Source organism: Microtus oregoni, unplaced genomic scaffold (assembly GCF_018167655.1).
Source record: "Microtus oregoni isolate MIOR12 unplaced genomic scaffold, Mior012 000003F_ref0000135, whole genome shotgun sequence".
Taxonomy (NCBI): Eukaryota; Metazoa; Chordata; class Mammalia; order Rodentia; family Cricetidae; genus Microtus; species Microtus oregoni.
Genome location: NW_024543062.1, coordinates 2,408,323 through 2,431,395, shown reverse-complemented (window position 1 = coordinate 2,431,395; position 23,073 = coordinate 2,408,323). Strand labels below are relative to the sequence as shown.

Below are 23,073 nucleotides of genomic sequence, written 5' to 3'. Positions count from 1 at the left end.
GGTCTTAGTATGACATTTTCCCTTTTCCAACTTCTTGACATTCATGTTAGATGGTGACATTCACTAGCATTCACCAAGGCCCCATCAGAAGAGCCACAAATTTGACCTGCACTTAATAAGGCTGTTCTGCTATAAGGACTGGTGATAAGGGACTGCAGAAATAAAAAGGCAAATTTTATTACAATTTAAAAAAGAAGAAAGTTAAGGAATGGGAAGAAAGATGGGAGAAGAAACTGTGTTTGGGATGTGAAAGAAATAAAACAAAATAAATAAGAAACATAAAGAAGAAGAAGGAGAAGGAGAGGAGAGGAAGAGGAAGAAAGGTACCACAAGTCAATAAATCCATCACCTCACTATCCTCAGGATGGCTGGAGCAGGGCAGACTGCTTTATTGAAGTGATTTTTACCCAGGCTTTTAAGGACAGTGGACAGTGTCCCTCTTTGAAGAATCATCTTTAACCTCTCTGCAAGGATGAAGCACCCTTTCCTCCTGGTGTTCTGACCTACAGTTTCCCTATCATGGAGCTGTGAGGAACGCAGGCCAAAGCAGGGCCTTGCTATAGGCTCCTCAAGTCCTGCACTCACTGGGAAGTCTTCTCCCAGAAGTCACTTCCCAGGGCAAAGCCCAATGGGGATTCTGAAGGAGGGATCCTGAGGTGCTGCTGGACATGCTCATATTTCCCAGAATCTACATGAGAGAGACTGCTACCCTACACAGCCAGGCAATGGTGGCTTCAGCTGGTGACGGGCAGCTCTAGGCTCCCTGCTGAATTGGGTGACAGGACGTGGGCCTTTCACATAGCATATTACAGCTAGTCAAAGGGAGCTAACCTGGAACCTGCTTACCTTACTGTATACGGACTTTATAAAACATGCTTCTGCAGGGGCTGAGTTTTACAGTCTGTCCTTAAAATGTCTCATGGCTTTTAGATTATAAAAATAATATGTGTTCAGCACTATTAAAAATAAATACAATTTAGGGACTGATGAGATGGCTCAGTAAGGTAAAGGTACTTTCCACCAAGCCTGATGACCTGAGTTTGTTTCCCCAGACATACGAGAGAACTGAGTTTCATAAATTGTCTGTCCTCTTACCACTACTTGCACTCTGTAGTACATGAACACATACACACAAACAATAAATAAATAAATAAAAATAATTTAGAGCTGGGCACGGCAGTGCACATTTGTATTCCCAGCTCATTCAGTGACAGGGAATACAAATTTGAGCCCCAGAGAGCTGGAGATCAGCCTGAGGAACTGAATATTATTGTGACCAACAAGTTAACTCAGAGAACATACCATTTTGTGGCTGTAGGCATACAAAGCAAAAGTGGGAATGGAGGTGGTCCCGCTACAGTAGGCTTTCCTCATCTATGCCCCAGGCCTGTGCCTCTCTTCAGTGACAGGACAAATGTGTTGTGCTTCCTCATTTGCAGGACCAGGGACTTCCTGCTACGTCAGCACCCAGAGCCCTCAGCTTTTCTGGCTCTTACACAGTGCTCAAGAGGTCAGAGCTCTAGTCTGGCTGCATGGCTCCTAGTAAGTGTTTGGGTTACTTCCTTTTTGTTTGCTTTTTCTTTCATAAACAACACAACTCACCTCCTTACAAACAAGCTTTGCATAATCAGCTGACTGTTTTCTTTTCAATTCTTACCATTGGGAATTATGACAGACAGAGAAAGCATATAAAAGATAAACACCCAACTGACAAATGTACTCACAAGGCCAGAGGAGGTGGTGTACCCTATAATCCCAGCATTCCAGAGGCACATCATGCAATGCAGATCTGAGTTCCAGGCCAGCCAGGGCTACATAGTGAGAACCTGTCTAAACAAGCTACAAAGTAGGACATGACTTGAACCCCAGAGCAGCCTCATAAAATCCCCCACTTCATTAAAAAGTAACCTCTTTGTTTGTGTGTAGGCCAGAGGTTGATAATTTTCCATTTATTTATTTAGGTTATTTATTTACATTATTACCCATTCATCTAGGCTGCTGGCCAGCCAGTCCCAGGGACACTGTCTAAATCCCTAGCACTGAATCTCTAGCACTGAGATTACAAGCATATGTGTCTGTGTGCTTTTATCACACCTAGTTATGCATTGTCCCACAGTGTAGCTGAATTTGGAGTGCAGTCAAGTTGTACTGTATGAAGCTCAGATTGGGGGTCAGGTAGGCCGAATGCTTGCTTGGCAAGCCCTGACTTCACACCCAGCACCACTGGTTGTAGTAGGGCACACTTGAAATCCCAGCATTTAGGATGTAGGAGGATCAAGAGTTTAAGGCCAGTCTGGACTAAATGAGACTGTCTCAAAAAAAAAAAAAAAAAGGGAAAGCCATGGGACATACATATGAAAGCATGAATGTGTGTGTAGTTAAGCACTGGATCATTTGTGAGATTCACTGCCCAATGACCTCATTGTCACGTTTATTTCCAAGGAGCATTTATTTAGGTTGTGACTATTAAGTAATGCCACTGTGAATCCCATAGGAAATATATATTCTTACTTCAGTAACTACACAATCTGTTCTCTAAACTGGGTGTTCCAGTTTGCCTTCTTGTCAGCACCAGTGTTGAGAGCTCTGAGCATGTCATATCCCTACTGCATTTTAGAATTAGATGTTTTAGCACCTGCAGATCTGGCAGGTGCCTGTTCAAGGCTTTACCTCATGTTCCTAGTAAGCGCTCTTTCTTGCAGATACATTGTGGAAGTTCCTGAAATGGCCTGGACACTTCTTGCACCTGAGCTTACAGTTGCAAACAATCTCACTTCCATGGCTGGAGGTGCCTCTGAAGGCACAGAGGGCTTGATTTAATAGTACTTAAGTTACTAATCTTTCCCTCTTTGACTTGCATGCTGTTGTTCTGAGACAGGGTCTCATATAGCCTAGGCTATAGATAAGCCTCAAACTTCTTATGCAGATCAGGCTGGTCTTGAATTCCTGATTCTGCTGTGTTGACCTCTTGAGCACTGGGATTATAAGTGTGCAATACTATGTCTGTCTGGCCTTGAATTTTGAAATTCTTCCAGGCCAGCTGTTGTGGTGCACACCTGAAATCCCAACACCCAGAAGACTAGCAAAAGTTACATACTAGCCTGGGCTCTTGAGCAAGACTTTGTCTCATTTTGAGGGGGAGACACACACACACACACACAGAGAGAGAGAGAGAGAGAGAGAGAGAGAGAGAGAGAGAGAGAGAGAGAGAGAGGAGAAGGAAACTCCTCCTGCAAGGCCTATAGTTCTGCTCTTCATATTTTGGTGTCTGGTCTGTTTGAAACTGGGTGAGGTCACTGAGATCACACAGCTCTGCTTATCTGTATCTCCATCTATATACCTCTGCTGCCTCGGTTATTAAAGATAATTAAAAATCCATCTTTATATATGATCAAGAAAGATCTTTGATAAGAACCAGGTGTCAGTTATTCTAGGTTTGTGAACTACAAATATTTTCTCTACTACATATTATTTTTCTTAGCTGGGTGAGAGCATAGTAAAAGAAGCCACATGACATTTATTCTTCAGCTGTAGTTTGCTGGTCTCTGTGACAGAGTGGTCCACCTCTGTATGCTTGTGTTGTTGAGGACAGAATCTAGGGTCTTGTGTGCTAGACAGGGGCTCTACTACTAAGGTACACATCATTGCACCCTCAATTCTGGCACTCATTTTAGCCTTCTTAAAATAACTTGCTGAACTGGATGGTGGTGGCGCACACCTTTAATCCGAGCACTTGGGGGGCAGAGGCAGGTGGATCTCTGTGAGTTCGAGGCCAGCCTGGTCTACAAGAGCTGGTTCCAGGACAGGCTCCAAAGCTACAGAGAAACCCTGTCTAAAAAAAAAAAAAAAAAAAACCTCAAAATAAATAAATAATAAATAACTTGCTGGGTGTGGTGTGCATGTCTATAATCTGTGCTCTTAGGAAGCAAAGGCAGGTGGATTCCTTTGAGCTTGAGACAAGATGCTGTGTCAACACCCCCCCCCAAACAAACAGGCAAACAAAAACAGCAGCAACAACAAAAACCCCTGACATGATTGGAAACTTGCTGGCTGACTGGTTTTTAGATCGACTTGTGTCTACTCACTAATACTGGGTTTATGGCGTTAATGGCTATGCCTGGCTTTCCTAATGGTACTGGGGACTTGAATTCTGGTCTTCATGTTTACAGAGTGAATGCTTGTATCCACAGAGCCATTGCTCCAGCACCTCAAAGGATCCATTTTTTTTAAAGATTTATTTATTTATTTATTATGTATACAACATTCTGCCTCAATGTATGCCCGCATGCCAAAAGAGGGCGCCAGATCTCAGTACAGACGGTTGTGAGCCACCATGTGGTTGCTGGGAATTGAACTCAGGACCTCTGGAAGAGCAGCCAGTGCTCTTAACCTCTGAGCCATCTCTCCAGCCCCCAAGGATCCATTTTTTAAAAAATATTTTATTTTTATTTTTGTACACTGGTATGTTGCCTGCATATATATCTATGTGAAGGTGTTAGGTCTACTGGAACTGAAGTTACAGACAATTGTAAGTTGCCACGTGGGTGCTGGGAATTGAATCCGGGTCCTTTGGATGAGCAGCCAGTGTTCTTTTTTTTTTTTTTTGGATTTTTCGAGACAGGGTTTCTCTGTAGCTTTTGGTTCCTGTCCTGGAACTAGCTCTTGTAGACCAGGCTGGCCTCGAACTCACAGAGATCCACCTGCCTCTGCCTCCCGAGTGCTGGGATTAAAGGCATGCGCCACCACTGCCGGGCCACAGCCAGTGATCTTAACCACTGAGCGATCCCTCCAGCTCCTTAAAGAACCTTTTTATATTTGTACTTTCCCCTGATTTAGCATTTGCTGTTTTCTTCATGCTAACTCACACCATGAAAAAGCTAAGATATTTCCATCTACCCCGCTACTCATTCTCTTTGAGATTTCTGGCCTCACTGTGTAGACTATGTCATGATTATTTCTACTTTACATCCACACTGTATCTCAGGTTGACAAGCCCTTCAGAGATAAAGTCTCTGGCAGCATATTCCAGAAGGATCTGTGGTAAAGCATGCAACACGGTGTATGCTTTCCACAGTGGTGGTTTTCTAGAAGTTTCCACATTTGTGTTGTATGAGCTCAGTGAAATGCAAAGAACAGTGTGCACTACAGCAGGAGCAGAGGCTTCTCAGCAGCTCAAAGCCCAGGAAGAGCTCACAGCCCAACTTTCTGGAGCCTTATCCTCAGGAAGAGCCACCTAAGAGCACAGTTGCAATTCCTACCCCTCTAGCATAGGCTCAGGACCCAAACGAGCTGAAGCCACCAGAGCTGCCAGTTCCCATGCTCTGGCACAGGACATTCGCTGGCTTTGTCCCACCAGGACTGGAATGGTCTCTAGATGCAGGATTTAGTCAATGAGTTTTTAAAGTCCCATTGGGAACTTACATTTTGAAAGCCGAGCTTCTGAGCTGGGTGTGGTGATGCACCTGTAATCATCCACTCAGAAAAGGCTAGGGGCCTTCTCTAGCCTTCATCTCTTTTCTCTCAGGTGACCCTTGCTTTTATTTTCAGTGACACTACTAAAACAGTCTGACTAAATACAACAGCTATACCACTCCTCTGCAGCAGCCAAGTCTTTCCAGGACCTGTTGTGTGCTTCACAACAGCTGCCTGCCTGGATTTGACATCTTTCACTACTCCACCTGAGGTTCCATCTTACCTGCCTCCTGCTGCACTCTGAACATCCCTCCCTCTGGCCTCTTCCACCCCTTGACCTTTCTGGTAAGCTGTTCTAGGCCTAGGTTAGACGCCAAGGCGGCATCATGGTTCCACTGCTATCAAGATTCCTGACCTGGAGCAGTCGGTGGGCAGAGACATGCTCAGGAACCTAAAGAGAAACAACAAGCCCTTAGTCCCAACCAGAGTAAGACAGTTTCTTTACTGTCTTTTCCCACGTATGACACAGCTTCCCTAAGAGGAGGGGTCTTAGCCGCTACAATTTTCCAGCTCCCATAAGAACACTAGATCCACAGAGGCTCCTCTGCAAGTATTTGTAGAATGAGATGTTTAAAAAGATGAACAAGACTTCAAGTACACCTGTCTTGATCTCCATCAGCCTGTGAAACACTTCACAGACTACACTGGAAATGATGGTAAAATGACTCAGCATGGCCCAAATGTAGCCTATGTAGGGTGGGCTCCACAGGTCACACTGACTTCCCAGGCCTCAGATTAGATAGGAAAGGTCCCACAGGAACTCTGGCTGATGTTGTCAGGGACCTCCTCCATTGCAGCTTGCTCTTTCTCCTTGGCGACAATTTGCCAGCTGAGAAACTATGTTTGGCCAATTGCCTTCCTGGTAGGTCTAGGTGATGTATCTTTCAAGGATTGCTGTTGGACAGGGCTTCTGGGAAGCTACCAGAAGACCACAGGGTGGATGCTGTCTTTGTCTTCTGTCTGGAGTGCAGTGTCATGGTTATGCCTAAAAGCCAAGCTTGAGTCTCCTCTTCTGGGACTGCAACTAGCTTGAAGGCAAAAGCACAGGTCCCAGGAAGACTCAGTTGCTCCTGGCAGCAGGGCCATGTGGATTCTACACAGCAACAATTCTCTGAAATGGTTGACTGTTTCAACAAACAAGAAACACTAAGATCCCAGGCTATGCTCACCAGCTCTTCATGCTTCTCTCTTCCTCTAGTTCACAGCCTGAACTATATATAGTATATCTCAAAGGAAATCAAGTCTGTGGAAAAAGCAAGACCCCATCTGCAGGGTAATGGTGACCACTGGATGGTCAAAACACTGACTAACAGAACCCGCAGGGAGCTTGTCATTTGTTATAGAAATGCTGCTACTTTATGAGGAGAGTTTTCCATGAGGGTTGAACTGTCAAGTCACTGCCAGGTCAATCACAGCTCTTTCCAATGCACACACAGCAGTGAGCAGCAAAGACACTTTGTTCCTGTGGCCTCAAAACCATTACAGAAGGCTGTCACAACTACAAACTTCCCTTTCTTCCTTAGCCTGGCTGTTGTGGACCCTTATTGCTCTCCTAGAGGATCTGGGTTTGGCTCCTACACCTACAACAGGCAGTTTATAACTGTCTGTAACTATAATTTCCAGTTCCAGGATACCCTCTTACAGCCTGAGAGGGCAACTGCATGCATGTGGTACATTACTCACATATTCAGGTATACACACATACTCATAAAATAATAAATATATCTTTAAAAATTTGGAGAAAGGCACTTTTGTCTATTTATTTAGTGTATGTATGATGTGTAAGTATATAGTGTGAGTGTAAGAACTTGTGTGCCATGGTGTATGTGTGGAGGTCTGAGGACAACCTCTAGTGTCTGGTCTCACCTTCTAACTTGTTTTGAGACAACTAAAACATCTCTTGTTCACTGATATGTACTCCAGGCCAGCCAGCCTCTGGGCTTTGGGGATCCTTTTGTCTGTCTCCCATCTCACCAGAGGTGTATTACCATGCTTGCTTTCTGTGGCTTCTGGGGACTCAAACTCAGGTTCTCTCTCACACTCGCTTGGCAAATACTTTATCCACAAGCCCTCCCTAGTTCCTGTAGAAAAACACTTTAAGAGTCAATTAAAATAGTATCAACCTGTTTGGTGCGGTGTTATATGCCTATAATTCCAGCTCGGGGAGTGGCTAGAGTAGAAACATTACAAGTTAGAGGTAGCCTGGAGGGAGGAAGAGGGAGACAGGGATGGACAAGCCAGCTTGGCATGCTCACATCATTCAGTTGGGGATCCTATGACTTTTGTAAGCAGGCTGCTATTTGTGCTTAGCATTGTTCCCCATGCTGTGGTTTTCCTTGTCAGACTCACACAGCTGAATCTTAAGGCATACAACCAGTCTTCCCCACATCTGAAATTCACCTGAGAGCCAGGTGAGGTAGTGCAGGCATGTCATCCCACCACAGGAGGAGGACCATGAGCTTAGTGCTGGGCAACTTAGTAATGCAGTCTCAAAATAGAAGATAAAAGGAAAGCTAGGGTTGCGGTTCAGGGGCAGAGTCTTTATAGTGCTTGCCTAGCATATGCAAAGTCCTGGATTTCCAGCCCTAGTACTCAGAACAGACACACACAGACACACGCACGTGCACGAGGGTAACACTAGCTGTGACACTAGCTGACCCTCTGTGAATGGAGTTCACTACTTGCAACTTCCAACATCAATAGTGCAGATCTTTCAAGAATGTATGGGACCTGAAATAAGAACTGACAGGAGTGAGTGACTCCTGGTTCAGTGACTTCTCTCAGTGTCCAAGAAGAAGGCAGCAGAAAGTGTCTGAGAAGAGGACAGACAAAATAGGTCTTTTTGCATGCAGCACATCCACCTCAGTGAGGCCTCCCCAACAAGTGACTGGCTGGCTGAAAACAGTCATGGAGATGTCCAGAGAAGACACAGACAGATGCACAAACTCCTGAGCTAACCGTCCTGTCCTGACAGAGTGAAAAGGTCAACCTAACTTCTAGAGACAAATCAGCCATTTCATTTATTTGACTGCTATGATTTCTAGGGCACACTTTAAATAACAGCTGACGAGTGCTATACCTAGTCATCTTCCCTCTCAGGACCTGTTTTGGGGAAGTATAGCAGGGAACATGTCAGTTAACTTGATCGGAAGCAGGGAACATGTCAGTTAACTTGATCGGAAGCACGGGGCATGTCAAAGCCTATTTAAAAACTGTGGTTGACACAAATCCCAGACACAAGTGTAAGTGTTGAAACTTTTTTTTTTTTAAATATTTATTTATTTATTATGTATACAATATTCTGTCTGTGTGTATGCCTGCAGGCCAGTAGAGGGCACCAGACCTCATTACAGATGGTTGTGAGCCACCATGTGGTTGCCGGGAATTGAACTCATGACCTTTGGAAGAGCAGGCAATGCTCTTAACCCCTGAGCCATCTCTCCAGCCCCCAAGTGTTGAAACTTCTGCAGCAGGTGCAGCTCTCCCAGCCTCTGGACAGAGAGTGGCAGCCATCTCTGCCTCCCTTTACTTCTAATACCTCAGAGGAGCCTTCTGGCCTGTAGAAGAGTCCTCATTGCTTAGTGTGGTCTTCATGGTCACAGCAAAAGCCCTGCTCCACTCTACATAGCGTGCAGACTGAGGACTACTCTGCCATAGTGAGGTCACCCTTACCACCATCAGTATGAGTTTAGAGATGTAAGTTCATGGGGTAATAGAAAGTAGATCACTCAGGTGATACCACCCATGTCCTAAGTGGAAAACGTGGTGGTCAGGGATAATTCACATGCTGTGTTTTAAAATATCCTAAATCCATTTTATACAAAAGGAGGGCAGGTCATAGGCTTGGGAGATGGCTCAGTAGGTAAGAGCACTTGCTGTGCAAACATGAGGACCTGAGTCAAACCCCCAGCACACTCGCAAAAATTTAAAAAGCCAGGTGTGGCATACATCCCTGTAACCCAATACTGGGAGTGGCAGAAACAGGAGGACAGGGCCTGAGGCTGCCAGCCCAGTTCCAGGTTCAGTGATACACCCTATTTCGAGGAAATAAGGTAGAGAGTAATAGAGCTGGACAAATGCCATCCTTCTTTGACTTCGATGGACACATATATTTACACACATGTATATTTACCACACACACAGAGGACAGGTAAGATCATATCCATAACCATATACTTATAACAAAATCTTTTGTTGAATATCTTGTTACATTTCCCTCCTTTCACTGTGCTTTAATTTGAAAAGATTTAAAAATTCCCCTCCCCCATTTGTGTGTACACATGGCAAGCCTTGGCTTGCGTGTGGTCAGAGAACAACTTTCAGAAGTTGGTTCTTTCCTTCCAACATGTGGGACCCAGGAATGGAACTCTGGCTGAGCCCTCCTGCCAGCCCCCTTCACTGTGCTATAAGAACTGAGGTACAACCTAGAAAAGTTATCTTTTTCTGTCACTGAGGCACAGGCACAGGTGGACGCTAGTGTGCATGTGAAGCTTAGGGACCGGGACAAAGCAACTCATGTTTGGAGAGGGAAGATCCCATGTCTCCCTCTCCTCGGAGGAGAAAGGTGTCCTAGGACGGTCAGCCTTTTCTCTTCTTCTGTGTGGAAAGACATCTGAGATGGCAAAGGATAAGAAAGTTGCCACTTTGCTGACGTGATTCTCAGTGTAGCAGAGAGAGAAAGAGCCCTAAACACAAATGGCTGGAATGCGGTCCAGGGAAGGCTTCTGACACTTCCTTCTGGGAAGAGCTAGGCACAGGGAGGGAGGACTGCACTCTCCAAGTGCTGCACAAATCACTGTCAGACAAGGGCAAATCAGCACCGCTGGTCAGCTGCTTTCCTAAAAAAAAAAAAAACTACAGGAATGTACAAAGTATATGGATGAAACACCATGTTCCTGCCATCCATTAAACAGGAAGTCAACCAGCCACACTGGTGTGTATTTAACTTTGTCTTTGAAGTCACACACAGGTGACCTCAAGCTGCAGCTGAAATGGATGATGGCAAGATGATGAAGAGACGTGACTGTTGTCCCCTCACCAGGGGCAACCTAAGCCTGAATGTAAGCCACATTATTTCTAGATTGGAAGCTGTAGGATCAAACATTTTTGGTCTACCTGCTGTGTCCTTAGCACCTGGCTCAATCCTCAGCACTGGACTTGGGTGTCCAGCACACCTGGATATGCTTTCAATGTTGAGTAAGTAAATGAATATAGGGAAATAAAAATAAGCAGAGGAATTTGAAACCCCAATTTCTCATCGACTATCAAAAAGACATGGCCTTTAACCACCTTACCACTTTCTGGGCCTATTCCTATTCCTTAAACAACATAGAGCTGACTTCCTAGGTCAGGGATCCATCCCAGTTTTAAGACACTATACCCAGTGGGGCAAGGCAGGCAAAATCTGACCAGAGAATTCCACATTAACCTCCTAGATGGAGATCTTATCAAGCTGCCATTGGAAATATACACTGGATGTTTGTACCTTCTTCCCTGGGAAATTCTCCACAACTAGAGTAATTTTCATTTCAACTTCAGGTCTGAAGCCTCTTTCCCTGGCCACAGGACTTGACGGAGAAAGGTCCAACACTCAATTACAAACTGAAGAGTAACTTCTACTCAATACCCAGTCCTTGCTTACATTCCTACTCCTGTGAAAAAGTTTTCCCTAAGACAACACTATCATCTACTTTTCATTCTTTCTCCTTAGCTGTCCAAGTTTTAACTTCAGCAAGTGTGTGCAAATGGAAAGGGCTAGTAAAAGCATCATTTAGAACCTCAGTACCCTGGAGGCTGAGGCAGGAGAATTTGTAAGGTTTTGGGCTAGGTAGTAAGACTCTGCCTCAAAGGGGGGAAAATAGTATCACCATGCTCTCTAGATAGACTTTAAAAATTAGTGTGTAAAGGTGAGGCAGGGCTAGGAGATGGCTCACTGGAAGAAGTACTTGCCATACAAATGTGAGGACTGTAGTTCTGATTTCCAGAACACATGTAAATGTTGCACGGGTGTGGGGACCCAATGGCAATTCCCTGAAAGGCAGAGACAGGAGATCCTAGGAACAAGGTGGCTAGCTAGATTAGTCAAACCAGTGAGCCCTGGGTTCAAGTGAGAGGCCCTGACTCAATATATAAGATGGAGAACAAATGAGGAAGATGTCAAGTTCTGGCCTCCATATGCACACATGCATGCACACGCACACATAAGCTAAAGAAAACGAGGATACACACAGTCTCATAGTGTCTCCCAGAGTATGTATGAAGAAGGAATACAGAAAAATAGTAACTTTCAGAAGAGAAAGGCCATCAGACAGGGCTGTAACTAAGCAACTGAACATGCCTCCTGACATGGTGTCTGGGGATAATGCCACATCTGTGGCTTTCCTGCCAAAAAAAATGTGTTGTTCTTTTAAAAAGATTCACTTTATTCACTTACATGAGTGTGAATTTATCTGTGAATACGTGCACACATGTGTTTGATATGTGTGCCTATACATGGACAGAGGCCAGAAGAGGGCAGCAGATCCCTCAGAGGTAGGTACAGGTATTTGCAGGATGTGGGATCTGAACTCCAGTCTCACAATTACTCAGCAAAGATTCTTAACTGCTGAGCCACCTCTCCTGTTACCCACCTTATCCTCTTTTTAAAAACCTAGGCTGCCTTTCAACTCACAATTCTCCTGCCTGACTCTTCAAAGTGCTGGGATGACAGGACTGTGCTACCGTGCCCACCCTCCAATACCTCATCCCAGTGATGAGCAGGCACTGGACACACAGGGACATTCTATAAAGTAATTGGCTAGTGGTCTTCGGGTGTCTAGGTCATACCAGACAGGGAAGATGGAAGAGACCAAGGGGACAGAAAGCTACACACAATGGGCATCCAGGGCTGGTCTTGGCTGTGGAAGATGTCACCACGGGGACTGAACTGAAAGGAGTGTGTTAGTGGACTGTGAGCAGAACCTGTCAGATCAACAAGAAAGCACAGCTCAACGGCAAAGAAATGGCAAAAGACAGAAGAAGATACTCTGTAGAAGAGAAAATACAGGCAATCCATAGATGAACTCAAGACAACTTCAAATATACCCTAAGGAGAGCAGCTAAACCCTGACCTGTGAATAGTAAACATTAGCCCGTGTGTGGACAACAGGATCCCTCTCTAGCACCAGAAGCAGCACTACCAGTACAACTGCTATTCTGCAAAGAGGCTGAAGTCACTGTGTTTATCTGTAGATAAATATACCTCATGACCCCGTGATTACATTCTGAGGTAGACAACCTAGAGCCACCCTGAGCGTGTACACACCTGGAGAAAGATAAAGACGGTCACAGCCATCTCTATGAGACAAAACATAGAAACTACAATGAAAAGCAACAGTCTTTTTGTTTGCACAATGGTATAGTAGTCAGCAGTGAAAAGAAAACATGGAGAATAATCTGAATGGGGGAAAAAGCAAGTTATAAAAGAAATTATGTCCTATGAAACCACTGACATAAGCTTAAAAACTGTTGAAAGTTCAAGATCATATTGCTTAAAAATGAACTATTACAGCAACATCACCACAAAAGAAGGCTAGGGATGAAGGAGGTGGAACAGGATTCTGTGTACCTGGGGCAAAGACACAAGAAGTGTGTTGAGGTCCTGACATACCGTGACCACAGCAGTCAGCTGTGCATCTCCTGGTTACTGGACAGATCTAACACTTCTCTTTGAAAACTGACAGTTTTGTAGGATTGCTGGGAAAAAAACCCAAAGAAAACAAGCAAAATATCCATTTTTCGGCTGTAGCCTATGTCCTTAGCAGCTGAAATGGCTACAGTGATTAGCCTTTCTGAGACTTACAGACCCTCCAGTGGAGAGAACAAACCTGCAGAGACTGACTTGCAGAGGTCAGACAACTGCAAAGGGCATCACAGAACACCTATGACCTGTGGCTGCTGCACCTCCTCGGAGGGAAAGCTGCTTCAAGGGTACTGCTTTCCTATGAGGGTAAGGTAGCTCGAATGCTAATCTGGACTATGGTAAGAACCCTTTGTTCTTTGTGCCAAGTGAGATGGCCAGGGCTCTGCTATGTGTTTTGTTTAATATTAGGGTTTGTAGTATGATTAAGCTCACTCCTGCTAATACATTTTTTCCCTCTTGTTTGATGGTCTCTCTAGAAAACCTAGGTGTGCTTGAGCTCAAGATCCTCCTGCCCCAGCATCCTGAGTGAGTGTGGGAACAACAGAGCTGGGTTTGAAAGGAAATTCTAGGGGACAGGATTGTCACATAGAGGCTGAAGGCTTCCTCACCAGCTGGAACTCGCTCCTGCGGCTGAAGGCTTCCCTGATCCCGGAGTCCCTCCAGAGTGCACTCAGGGCTGGCACGTAGAGCTGGAAGGTGGCAGGCTCCACAGGCAGTCCTGCCTTGTTCTCAAAGGCCATCAGAAACATCCCGTGCTTCTCGTTCTCAGAGTGCTGCCAGGGAATGCCAAGCTTGTCACGTGCGTCCACAAGCACCCTCGAGCCCTGGAAGGAGGTGAGAAGGGAAAGGAAGTTTAATTGTGTGCTCTGAGCCCACAGTGGAGAACTTTAGCACTGTCTGTCACAGACAGGAAACTCATAAGCCATCAAGTTTGCAGTCAGTGCATGTCTCATTTGTCTGAGCATGAATGTCTCGATTCCCAGGACCACAGCTAGTCATCTGGGAGAAAAGCCTCAACTAGGGAACCACCTAGATCAAAGTGGTCTGTGGGGGATTGTCTTGACTATTAACCAATGAGGAGGCCCAGCCCTCTGTGGGCAGCACCACCCTGGGCAAGTGGTGCTGGGCTGTATTAGAAAACTAGCTGAATGAACCAGAGAGGGAACCAGCAAGCCATGCTCCTTCATAGTTTCTGCTTCCAGTTCCTGCTCTGACTTGCTCGATGATGAACTGTGACCTTGTATAGGATGAAATAAACCCTTTCTTCCCTGGATTGCTTTTAGTGAGAGTGTTTTACACAGTAGTGGAAAGGAAACTAGAAGAACAGCCTTATCTCCAGGTGGAGGTTCATGTGTAGTGTCTCCTTCCCTTCCTGTGAAAGCACTGGGAGAGGGATGCTGCACGGGGGAGTACACATTTAGCCACACTGTCCTAGGACTGTCAACTCCTACCAAGATACATCTGCCTGTTCCAACTCAGAACAGACAGGAAGTCATGCATACAGGGCAGTGAGTGACCCTGAGACAGGAAAAGATGGAGCTGACATGAGCTGAGCCTACCCCTGGCAGGAGCCAAGGCCCCAGATGTACTGCTACGCTGTGCTGCTGGCAGAAACTGCTTTCTGTTCTTTTGCTTGTTTCCTCACAGTGAGTGCTTCTCTGCCCTTTTCTCCCCTTACAGACAGGGTCAAGGGGATGGAGGAGCCTAAATAAAACAGTGCTAGAGGACGCCTGGCCCAGAAAAACTACATCTAAGTGGAGGCTCCTGGTCACCCTCTCAGATCACTCAGCTCTCTCTGAATAGTTAGTACTGTGTAGAGTACAGACATCAAGAAGACAATGGTAGGAAAGACCTCCCAGTTCAGGGCAGTCTGTTTGCCCTGCTGCCTGCCAGTCTATGTATCACCAGCTCCACTACTTCTTACGTGGTATTTTATCCTTTTTTATTGTTTTATCTGTGTGGTGTATGTGCATAAGGGTGCACCTGCCTGTGCTTTCGTGTGGAGGCCAGATGGGGATATCTAGTATCTTGCTCTGTTGCTCTCTACCTTATTCCTTTATCACAATAAACCTGGAAGGCTGGCAGGCAGTAAGCCCAGAATCCCGCTGTCTTCATCCTAACAGGGCTGCAGTTATAGGCCCACAAGACCATGCCTAATTTTTATGTACTGCAGTGGATTCAACTCAGATCTTCACACATGCACTACAAGAGTTCTTTTTCACCAAGTCAACTCTCTAAAGCTTCTATCTATCTATCTATCTATCTATCTATCTATCTATCTATCTATCGACCTATCTACGAGACAAGGATTCATACAGTACAGGCTGGCTTTGAATTGTGTAGCCAAGGCTGGCCTTGAACTCTTGGTCTTCCTACCTCCACAGCCCCAGTGCTGAGATGACAGGTGTGCACTACCTCATCCCACATACTTACCCTTAAAAAAAAATAACAGCCTTATTGTGATATAATGTATGTTGCCCATGTAAAGTGCATGGCTCCATGGTTTTAGTTGTCCCTTATCCTAAAATACATCACCCTAACCACAAGGCAGACCCTCATCAGCTGTACCTTCAACACAGTTCAAGTGCAACCTTCCACTCTTGCCTCAATCCACTGAGGCAATGTAGTGATACCTCAGTCTTCTCTGGAGGTCTAAATGATAGGAACATCTGGCAGAGGTGCCATTCCCTCGGAGTTGGGGTGATCTCACTCACATCATCCACTAACAATAGGAGGAAACATTTAAAAAACACACACAGCTGACAATGGAGTTGTGCTTAGAATTAATTTATAAAGAACTCAAACCTGGGGTGCTGAGATAGCTCAGCAGGCAAAGAAGCTGATTGCCAAACCTGGCAACCTGCATCCAATCTTACAGACCCACACGATGGAAAGAATCAACTCCCTCAAGCTGTCTTTTAACTGCCACACATGTGCATCACACACACACACAGAGGAGAGAGATGTAAGAACATCCAAATTCAATAGTTTCTAATCTAGTTAGAAAATGAGAGAAGGACATCAAGAGATTTCAGCAAAGAGCAGGCATAGTCAGTGAATCAACAGGTGAAGGAGAGGCCCACATGCCTACAGTGGTCACAGATTGAAAAAATAGAACACGGCCTTGACTGAAGATACACCCATTTATGCAGGGACGATCCAGTACTGTGTGAGAGTGAGAGTACTGGAAGATTCAGAAGCGTTTTGAAAAACTAAACACATTATACAGCTCAGGGACCTTCCTCTTAAGCATTCATCCCAGAGAAATAAAAACTTATTCACAAAAACTTCACAAGAATGTTAATATGGTATGGAGGGTGAAATGTTCACACCATGGACTACCACTCAGCAATAAAAAGGAATGGGCAGTGATGGGGTGTGGTTCATGGGTTGAGTGTTTTCTTAGCATGCAGAAGGCCCTGTGTTCCATCTTTGGTACTGCAAGTAAAAATGCAATGGGTTTAGCTCTGCAACCAATGGTCATAGCAACCTGTAAGGATTTCATGTGCAATACTCCAAATAAAGAGTGCCAGTCTGAAAAGATCAAATTACACAACAGTTTGTGTGTTATTTCTCCCCCCCCTTTCAATCTCCTACATGATGTTCTTGAAATAATAATGTAAAGGTGGGCAGTGCATGGCAGTTATGGAGGTTGGTGATGGGAGGAAGGGATGATGACGACAAGGGATAGCACAGGACCTCTGTGATTCCGACTGTGATGGTCATGCACACCATATCCATGTCCATTTCCTGGCTCTGCTATTGTACTATAATTATGTGTGTCACAACAGTGGAGAACGCTGGCTGACACTGCTCAGACTAGCTTGGTAGCCTCCTGCAAACCTATCATTATTTCAAATAAAAAGGCTTCAGAAAGTTCACCAGCAACCAGAGCAGTTTATGTTTCAATGATGATGAAGGTGACGGGAACTAGAGAAGACAGAGGAAAGAGCAGGAAAAGGCAAGGCTCCTGAGGTTCTGAAGCCCCTAACAGGAGCTGGGTCTTCAGCAGATACTGAGTGTGACCACCGGGACTTACTTGGGGCCAGTGTCTGAGCAAGTCCCCCACTCTTCTGCCTCACTGCTCTCAGCTGGCTGCTGCCTTTGAGGCCTTCCCACCTTCTGCTTTCTCATACCACACTATCTCATTTCTGCCTTCCCCGAAAGACAAAAGCCTGAAGGTTGTGAATGATAGAGAGGTCATTCCTACTCTGTACATTATGTACAACAAAAGTTAACCTGAGTATGCAGAGTCCCATTTGTTGAAACCAGAAGGAGGTCCCCTGTCCTGCTAGGCAGTGGCAGCCTGAGCCTGGCAAAGACAGCCGGGATAGGATTTCAGCCTCCACATGGCCTGGATCAGAAAGCCTACCCACTCAACAGATGACATGGGCAGCCCTGTTGCGCTACTCTGTGGTACCGGGCCTTGTTTTGCTTTTGGAGACAGGGTCTTGTGACAAAGCCCAGGATGGATTTGAACCCTCAGAGATCCTCTTGCCTCTTCCTCCCAAGTGTCTACTACAAAGTATTTTTCAGGTGTTATTTTCATATAATAATTTAGCTTTATTGAGGGTTTGACTTTACTCAATGAAATCTAAAACCCAAGCCAGGCTATAATGGTAGACACTGTTAGCACTTGGGAGGCTGAGGCAAGAAGATCAAGTTCAAGGACAGTCTAGGCAACTTATGGGTTAAATCCTGTCTCAAGAAACAAATGTACAAACACAAAAGTGATGGACAATTCTCAAGAACAATCATTTCTCTATAGCAGAAACAAAGACTGTGCCCACACAGACTCAAATCTCTATAGATCATTTATTAAGACTTTTCCCAGCACCAGGAATCAGGCCTTCTGCAGTGCTGATAGGGACACTGGCTGGGCTTACAATGTGCTTGCAGGGGCCTGTGAGATGGCCCAGCTGGTAAGAGTACTTGCCACCAAGCCTGATGACCTGAGTTCAAACCCTGGATCCACAAGGTGACTCCTGCAAGTTGTCTTGTGACCTCCACATGTGTGCTATGTTACAAATATTTGAGCAAGTGAGAGGGTACACACACAATTAAAAGAAAACTTAGGAAAAAAAAAAGAACTGAGAGTTACCAGTGTCTTAAAAGTAAGATACTATGCCGGGTGGTTGTGCACATAAATCCCAGCACTTGGGAGGCAGAGGCAGGTAGATCTCTGTGAGTTTGAGGCCAGCCTGGTCTACAAAGTGAGTTCCAGGACAGCCAGGACTGTTATACAGAGAAACCCTGTCTCAAAAAACCAAAACCAAAACCAAAACCAACCTAAAAGTAAGACACTAGCCTGGGTGTGGTGGTACAAGTTTCTAATTCCAGAATTGGGAAGACAGAGGCAGGATGATCAAGTTAAGGCTTACCTGGGCTACATGGATTTGTGTGGGTGCTGCACAGTCTAACACTATGACAATGTCTCCTACCCTCTTTTAAAGTAAAAGATCAATTTCCTAAATAAGAAAGCAAAGAAAACCTAAAAACTGGAATACACCTAAAGAAGACAGACAGACAGACAGACAGACAGACAGAAAGCAGGCAGGCAGAAGTCTACAGAGTGGATTCTCTAATAGCTGGGAGGAAAGCCCCGTTCCCAGGGACTGTTACTGCACATTTAATCTGTTGACAACTGCACATTTCGGTCAGTTGTGAAAACATAAATAAGGTCGTAAGCAGTTTGATGACTTCATCTCAGAACAACGGAGCACTTTAAACTGTTCAAAGGGCATCTTTAAGACAGCTTATAAATCTAGCCATTTAAATGTCCAGTTGAGAACAGAGCCCCTGTCTAATGGAGAGATGAATTTTGGGTGTTTTAGTTTGACTCTTTTTTTCAGATGAGGACCCAAAGTTGAAAACTCTGGTCTCATTTTGCTAGGTTAGTCCCTGGTCACCCAGTCTTTTTAGAGCAGTGACTCCTGACTGAAGTCTTCCCACAAAACACACTAAAGCCTTGCTAGACACTAGAGGCTAGCAAGGAGATTTGGCTATGGTGGTGCACAGAGGACATGTTGGGTTTGAATATGCTTTCACAGCGCATGTGCACTTGGAATACTGTTGGTTAAAAACCCACAAGGGTTGAGTGGCTAGTTGTTGGCCACCATCCAAATCAACGAGAGGCTGCCAGAAATGTAAACAGGATGCGTTTCTGTAAGTTGATGAATCCGGCAGGCAGAGACAGTGCCTCTCAGTTTCTTTCTGGAACCAGAACCAGGGTTGTTCACATTTTAAAGGCCAGAGAGATAAGAAAGAAAAGTAAAGGCAGCCAGTGCACCCCAGTCACCCATTGATGATGAGAAGGTGGATGGCACCCCTGCCCCTGGCGGTTTTGTCTGCTGCCTCTCTCTGGGACACACAAGCACATTATTCTGCTAGGAAAGCCACCCACTGAGTTCTACCAGCAGCCCGAGGCAAAGAACAGTGCCAGGCAATGGGAAAAGATCCAAGAGGCTAGAATGTGCCTCCTGCTCCCAGGGTGTGTTCAAAGATTCTCAGAGCAGGACAGAGCAGGGCCATCAGATGGAGTCTAGAGATAATGCTACAAAGGAAGGTCAGAACAATGAAGGGATAGCCAGCAATGTCACTGATGGTGGGAGGCGTGGTTTAAAGACAGACGATGGGACAGCTAAGATCTCTGGAACTTCTTTGGTAAGAAATAGGAACAAACAAAGGTTCTGGAAAAGAGACATGAGGCCTAGCTGCACCGCCAGATTTATGTAGAGTAGGGTCTTGCAAGAAGAAGAAACAGAAGGCAGGGCAGTCACAGAGAGTGGTCAACTGCTCCAACTAGGAGCCAAACAAAGGAGAGGGGCAAACCCTAAAAGAACACAGAGCAAGCCAGGAAGCAGTGGGGTGATATGTGGGTGAGATTTTGGCAAACTTAAATTAGTGGGTCAGTGGGAAATTCCAAGCGAAATTTTCAGAAAATAGATGGACCCAGAGATCAAACTGGTTTGTTGGGTGAGGTAGCACATGCCTGTGATCCCCACACTGGGGAGGTTGGAGATAGAAAGACCAGGCTACATAACAAAGTGGGTGTCAGCCTGGAATACATGAGACCTTCAAAAACAACTACAAAACCCCTAAAACAGACATAACAACCTTCTGGGTTTAGGATATGGAAAGAAAGAGGACATCACCATAGATCTTCAACTGCCCAGAAAACAGTTTTCTGAAAGGCAAAGAAGGGGGAAAAAGGGCTTCCAACATCTACCCAGGCTTCCTCAGTTCTCCTAATGCAGTGCATGCAAAATTGGGTGAGAGCTCAAACTCCAGCATTTAGAGGCGTCCTAAAACCACCACCTGCGGTCACTCACAGCCAAGTCCCTCCTCGCCTGTTCTCCCAGGTGTCAGCCCAGAAACCCTGGAATCTTCTAAACATTTTGCCAAATGTTATAAAGAAAAACACCGAGGGGAAAGAAGGCTTTCCTGTTAATGCGCTTAGCCCTGACAAGCAAGAGTAAACAAACACCCCTACCACTCCAGCCCCATGTGCTCATTCCATGTTTTTTGTTTCAAGCCAGTAAAATAATCTCCATGGTATTTTAAAGGAAGGAAATAGCATGTAATAGTGAATATTGGAATAAATTGTATATAGGGAAGGTGCTTCATACAATTTTTGCTCAAAATAAAATAGCCACATTATCATAAGGAGCACAAAACCTGAAAGAATACATCCAAGTATATTCTCATTCTCTCTCTCTCTCTCTCTCTCTCTCTCTCTCTCTCTCTCTCTGTCTATCTCTGCAGGCTGAGTTGTGTAATACATTCTTCTGTCAAGCACCACAGGGGCTGGCCCTTGCTTGTGCCTACTGTGTCAACCCATTAGGTTTAGGGGTAGGTTTTGGGAAGAAGGATAACAGGCTGTTGAGAATGGATGTACAGGCAGAATGATCAGGAGTTCAGGATTATCCTTGGCACAATGAGTTTGAGGCTAGTCTAGGATGTAAGAGGCCTTGTCTCAAAAATAAACAAACAAACAACCCAGGATCATTTCCAGTAGATGAAGAGTAGAAAAATCATTCAGGAATCCTCTTGATCATATATACTGGCACGTATCTGATTATATTTCCTAGTAAGAAATTCCAGCTAGATGAATTATGGAATTTCTGGGTCAAAATTTATGTATAAGGAACTAGAAAAATGACTCAATGATTAAGAGTGTTTGCTGAGATTGCAGAGAACCAGTTTTGTTTGGTTTTCCACAACCATATGGGGGCTCAATACCACCTGTAACTCTAGTTCCAGGGGATCCAACTCCTTCTTCTGGACTCTATGGACAACTGCACACATGTGCGCACTCATACACACACACACACACACACACAAAACCACACCCACAGAATATATGCATAGTACAGAAAGATGGCTCAGCCAGTAAAGGTACCTCTGGCCAAGCCTGACCACCTGAGTTTGCACACTGCCCCCTGCACATCCACTGCAGCAGGTATATATCCCTCTGCACACAAAATAAATAAATGTTTAAACATATTTTTAAGCCGGGCGATGGTGGCGCACGCCTTTAATCCCAGCACTCGGGAGGCAGAGGTAGGCGGATCTCTGTGAGTTCGAGACCAGCCTGGTCTACAGAGCTAGTTCCAGGACAGGCTCCAAAGCCACAGAGAAACCCTGTCTCGAAAAACAAAAAAACAAAACAAAAAAAAAAAAACAAAAAAAAAACATATTTCTAAAAATAAAATATATGCATATATATTTGATGCTTCTGACAAGTAGTACTAAGATACATTCCAAAAAAGATGCAACATTTACAGATTGATACTTTTTAATTGCCCTTTAATTTTCACAAATTGTTTTTTATCAATCTTTTTTAAAAATATTTATTTATTTATTATGTATACAATATTCTGTCTGTGTGTATGTCTGCAGGCCAGAAGAGGGCACCACACCTCATTCCAGATGGTTGTGAGCCACCATGTGGTTGCCGGGAATTGAACTCAGGACCTTTGGAAGAGCAGGCAATGTTCTTAACCACTGAGCCATCTCTCCCGCCTCTTTTATCAATCTTTTTTACTGAAACTGTCCTTCACCAATACCTTTGTAGCTATCTTTGAAGCACAGGTCAGAAAACCACAGCAGAAATGAAAATGTAGCAGGTTCACTGACTCTATTCAGACAGTAGTTAAGTAGAAAACGCAGAAAAGGAACAGATATTTGGGTTCCATCCATCAGATAGACGTTCACATTCAATCTTTATGCCAGCAGTGAGTAGCCATTCCTAAGTAATAAAGTAGTAAAGTGCTAAGGTCTCTACTTAGTAATCAAAAATGTCTAGTGTTCTGAAGTCCAGCCAATACTTCCCAGAGAACCATCATGCCAGGGCATAAAGTGAAATTAAAAACATTCAGTCTGAGTACAGGAGAGTCTTGAATTTGATGGGCAAGCTAACATTAATGACTGTTTATGTGAAACACTGACACATTAAAATAAAGTATAAGGGAAAATGCTTGCTCATGGTCCCTGTTCCTTGCCTCTAGAACTATCTAGCATGGAGTGGGGAAGGTGGGTGAAGTACTGCCAGGCAGATATGAAGCCCCAAGTTCCAGGCCCAGCTCTGCAAAAACCAATCTGATATGACCCAACTGACTAAAGAAAAACTGACAGAAGATAAAATGACTATCAGAGAAAATAGACTCAATGGTAACATAAACATCAGCAAAAATGTACTTTGGCATGTCAGTAAATTTAGGATCAGCACTAAGTGGCCTCTTGTTGAACTGTCACACTGAGCATTTCAAGTTAAGTGGCAGGTTTCAGACATAAACAGACTTGGGAGAGTGTGGCTGCTTGGCTCCTAGGAAAAAAACTCAGGGGGACATAACACTGCTTTGGAGTCACTGTCATAATTAGATGGAAGAGGACTGTTGAAGTCCACACTCCACTCCAGC

The 23,073-nt window shown here is 44.8% G+C and overlaps 1 protein-coding gene across 1 annotated transcript in view; it reads right to left on the bottom strand.

Moving 5' to 3' along the window:
- Positions 1-23,073, bottom strand: part of LOC121445951 (guanine nucleotide-binding protein subunit alpha-12) — an 86,736-nt gene that overhangs the window by 24,299 nt on the left and 39,364 nt on the right. Inside the window, exon 2 of the mRNA XM_041648127.1 lies at positions 13,762-13,977. Coding sequence (XP_041504061.1) covers positions 13,762-13,977 — 216 coding nt within the window. The remainder of the gene's footprint in view (positions 1-13,761; positions 13,978-23,073) is intronic.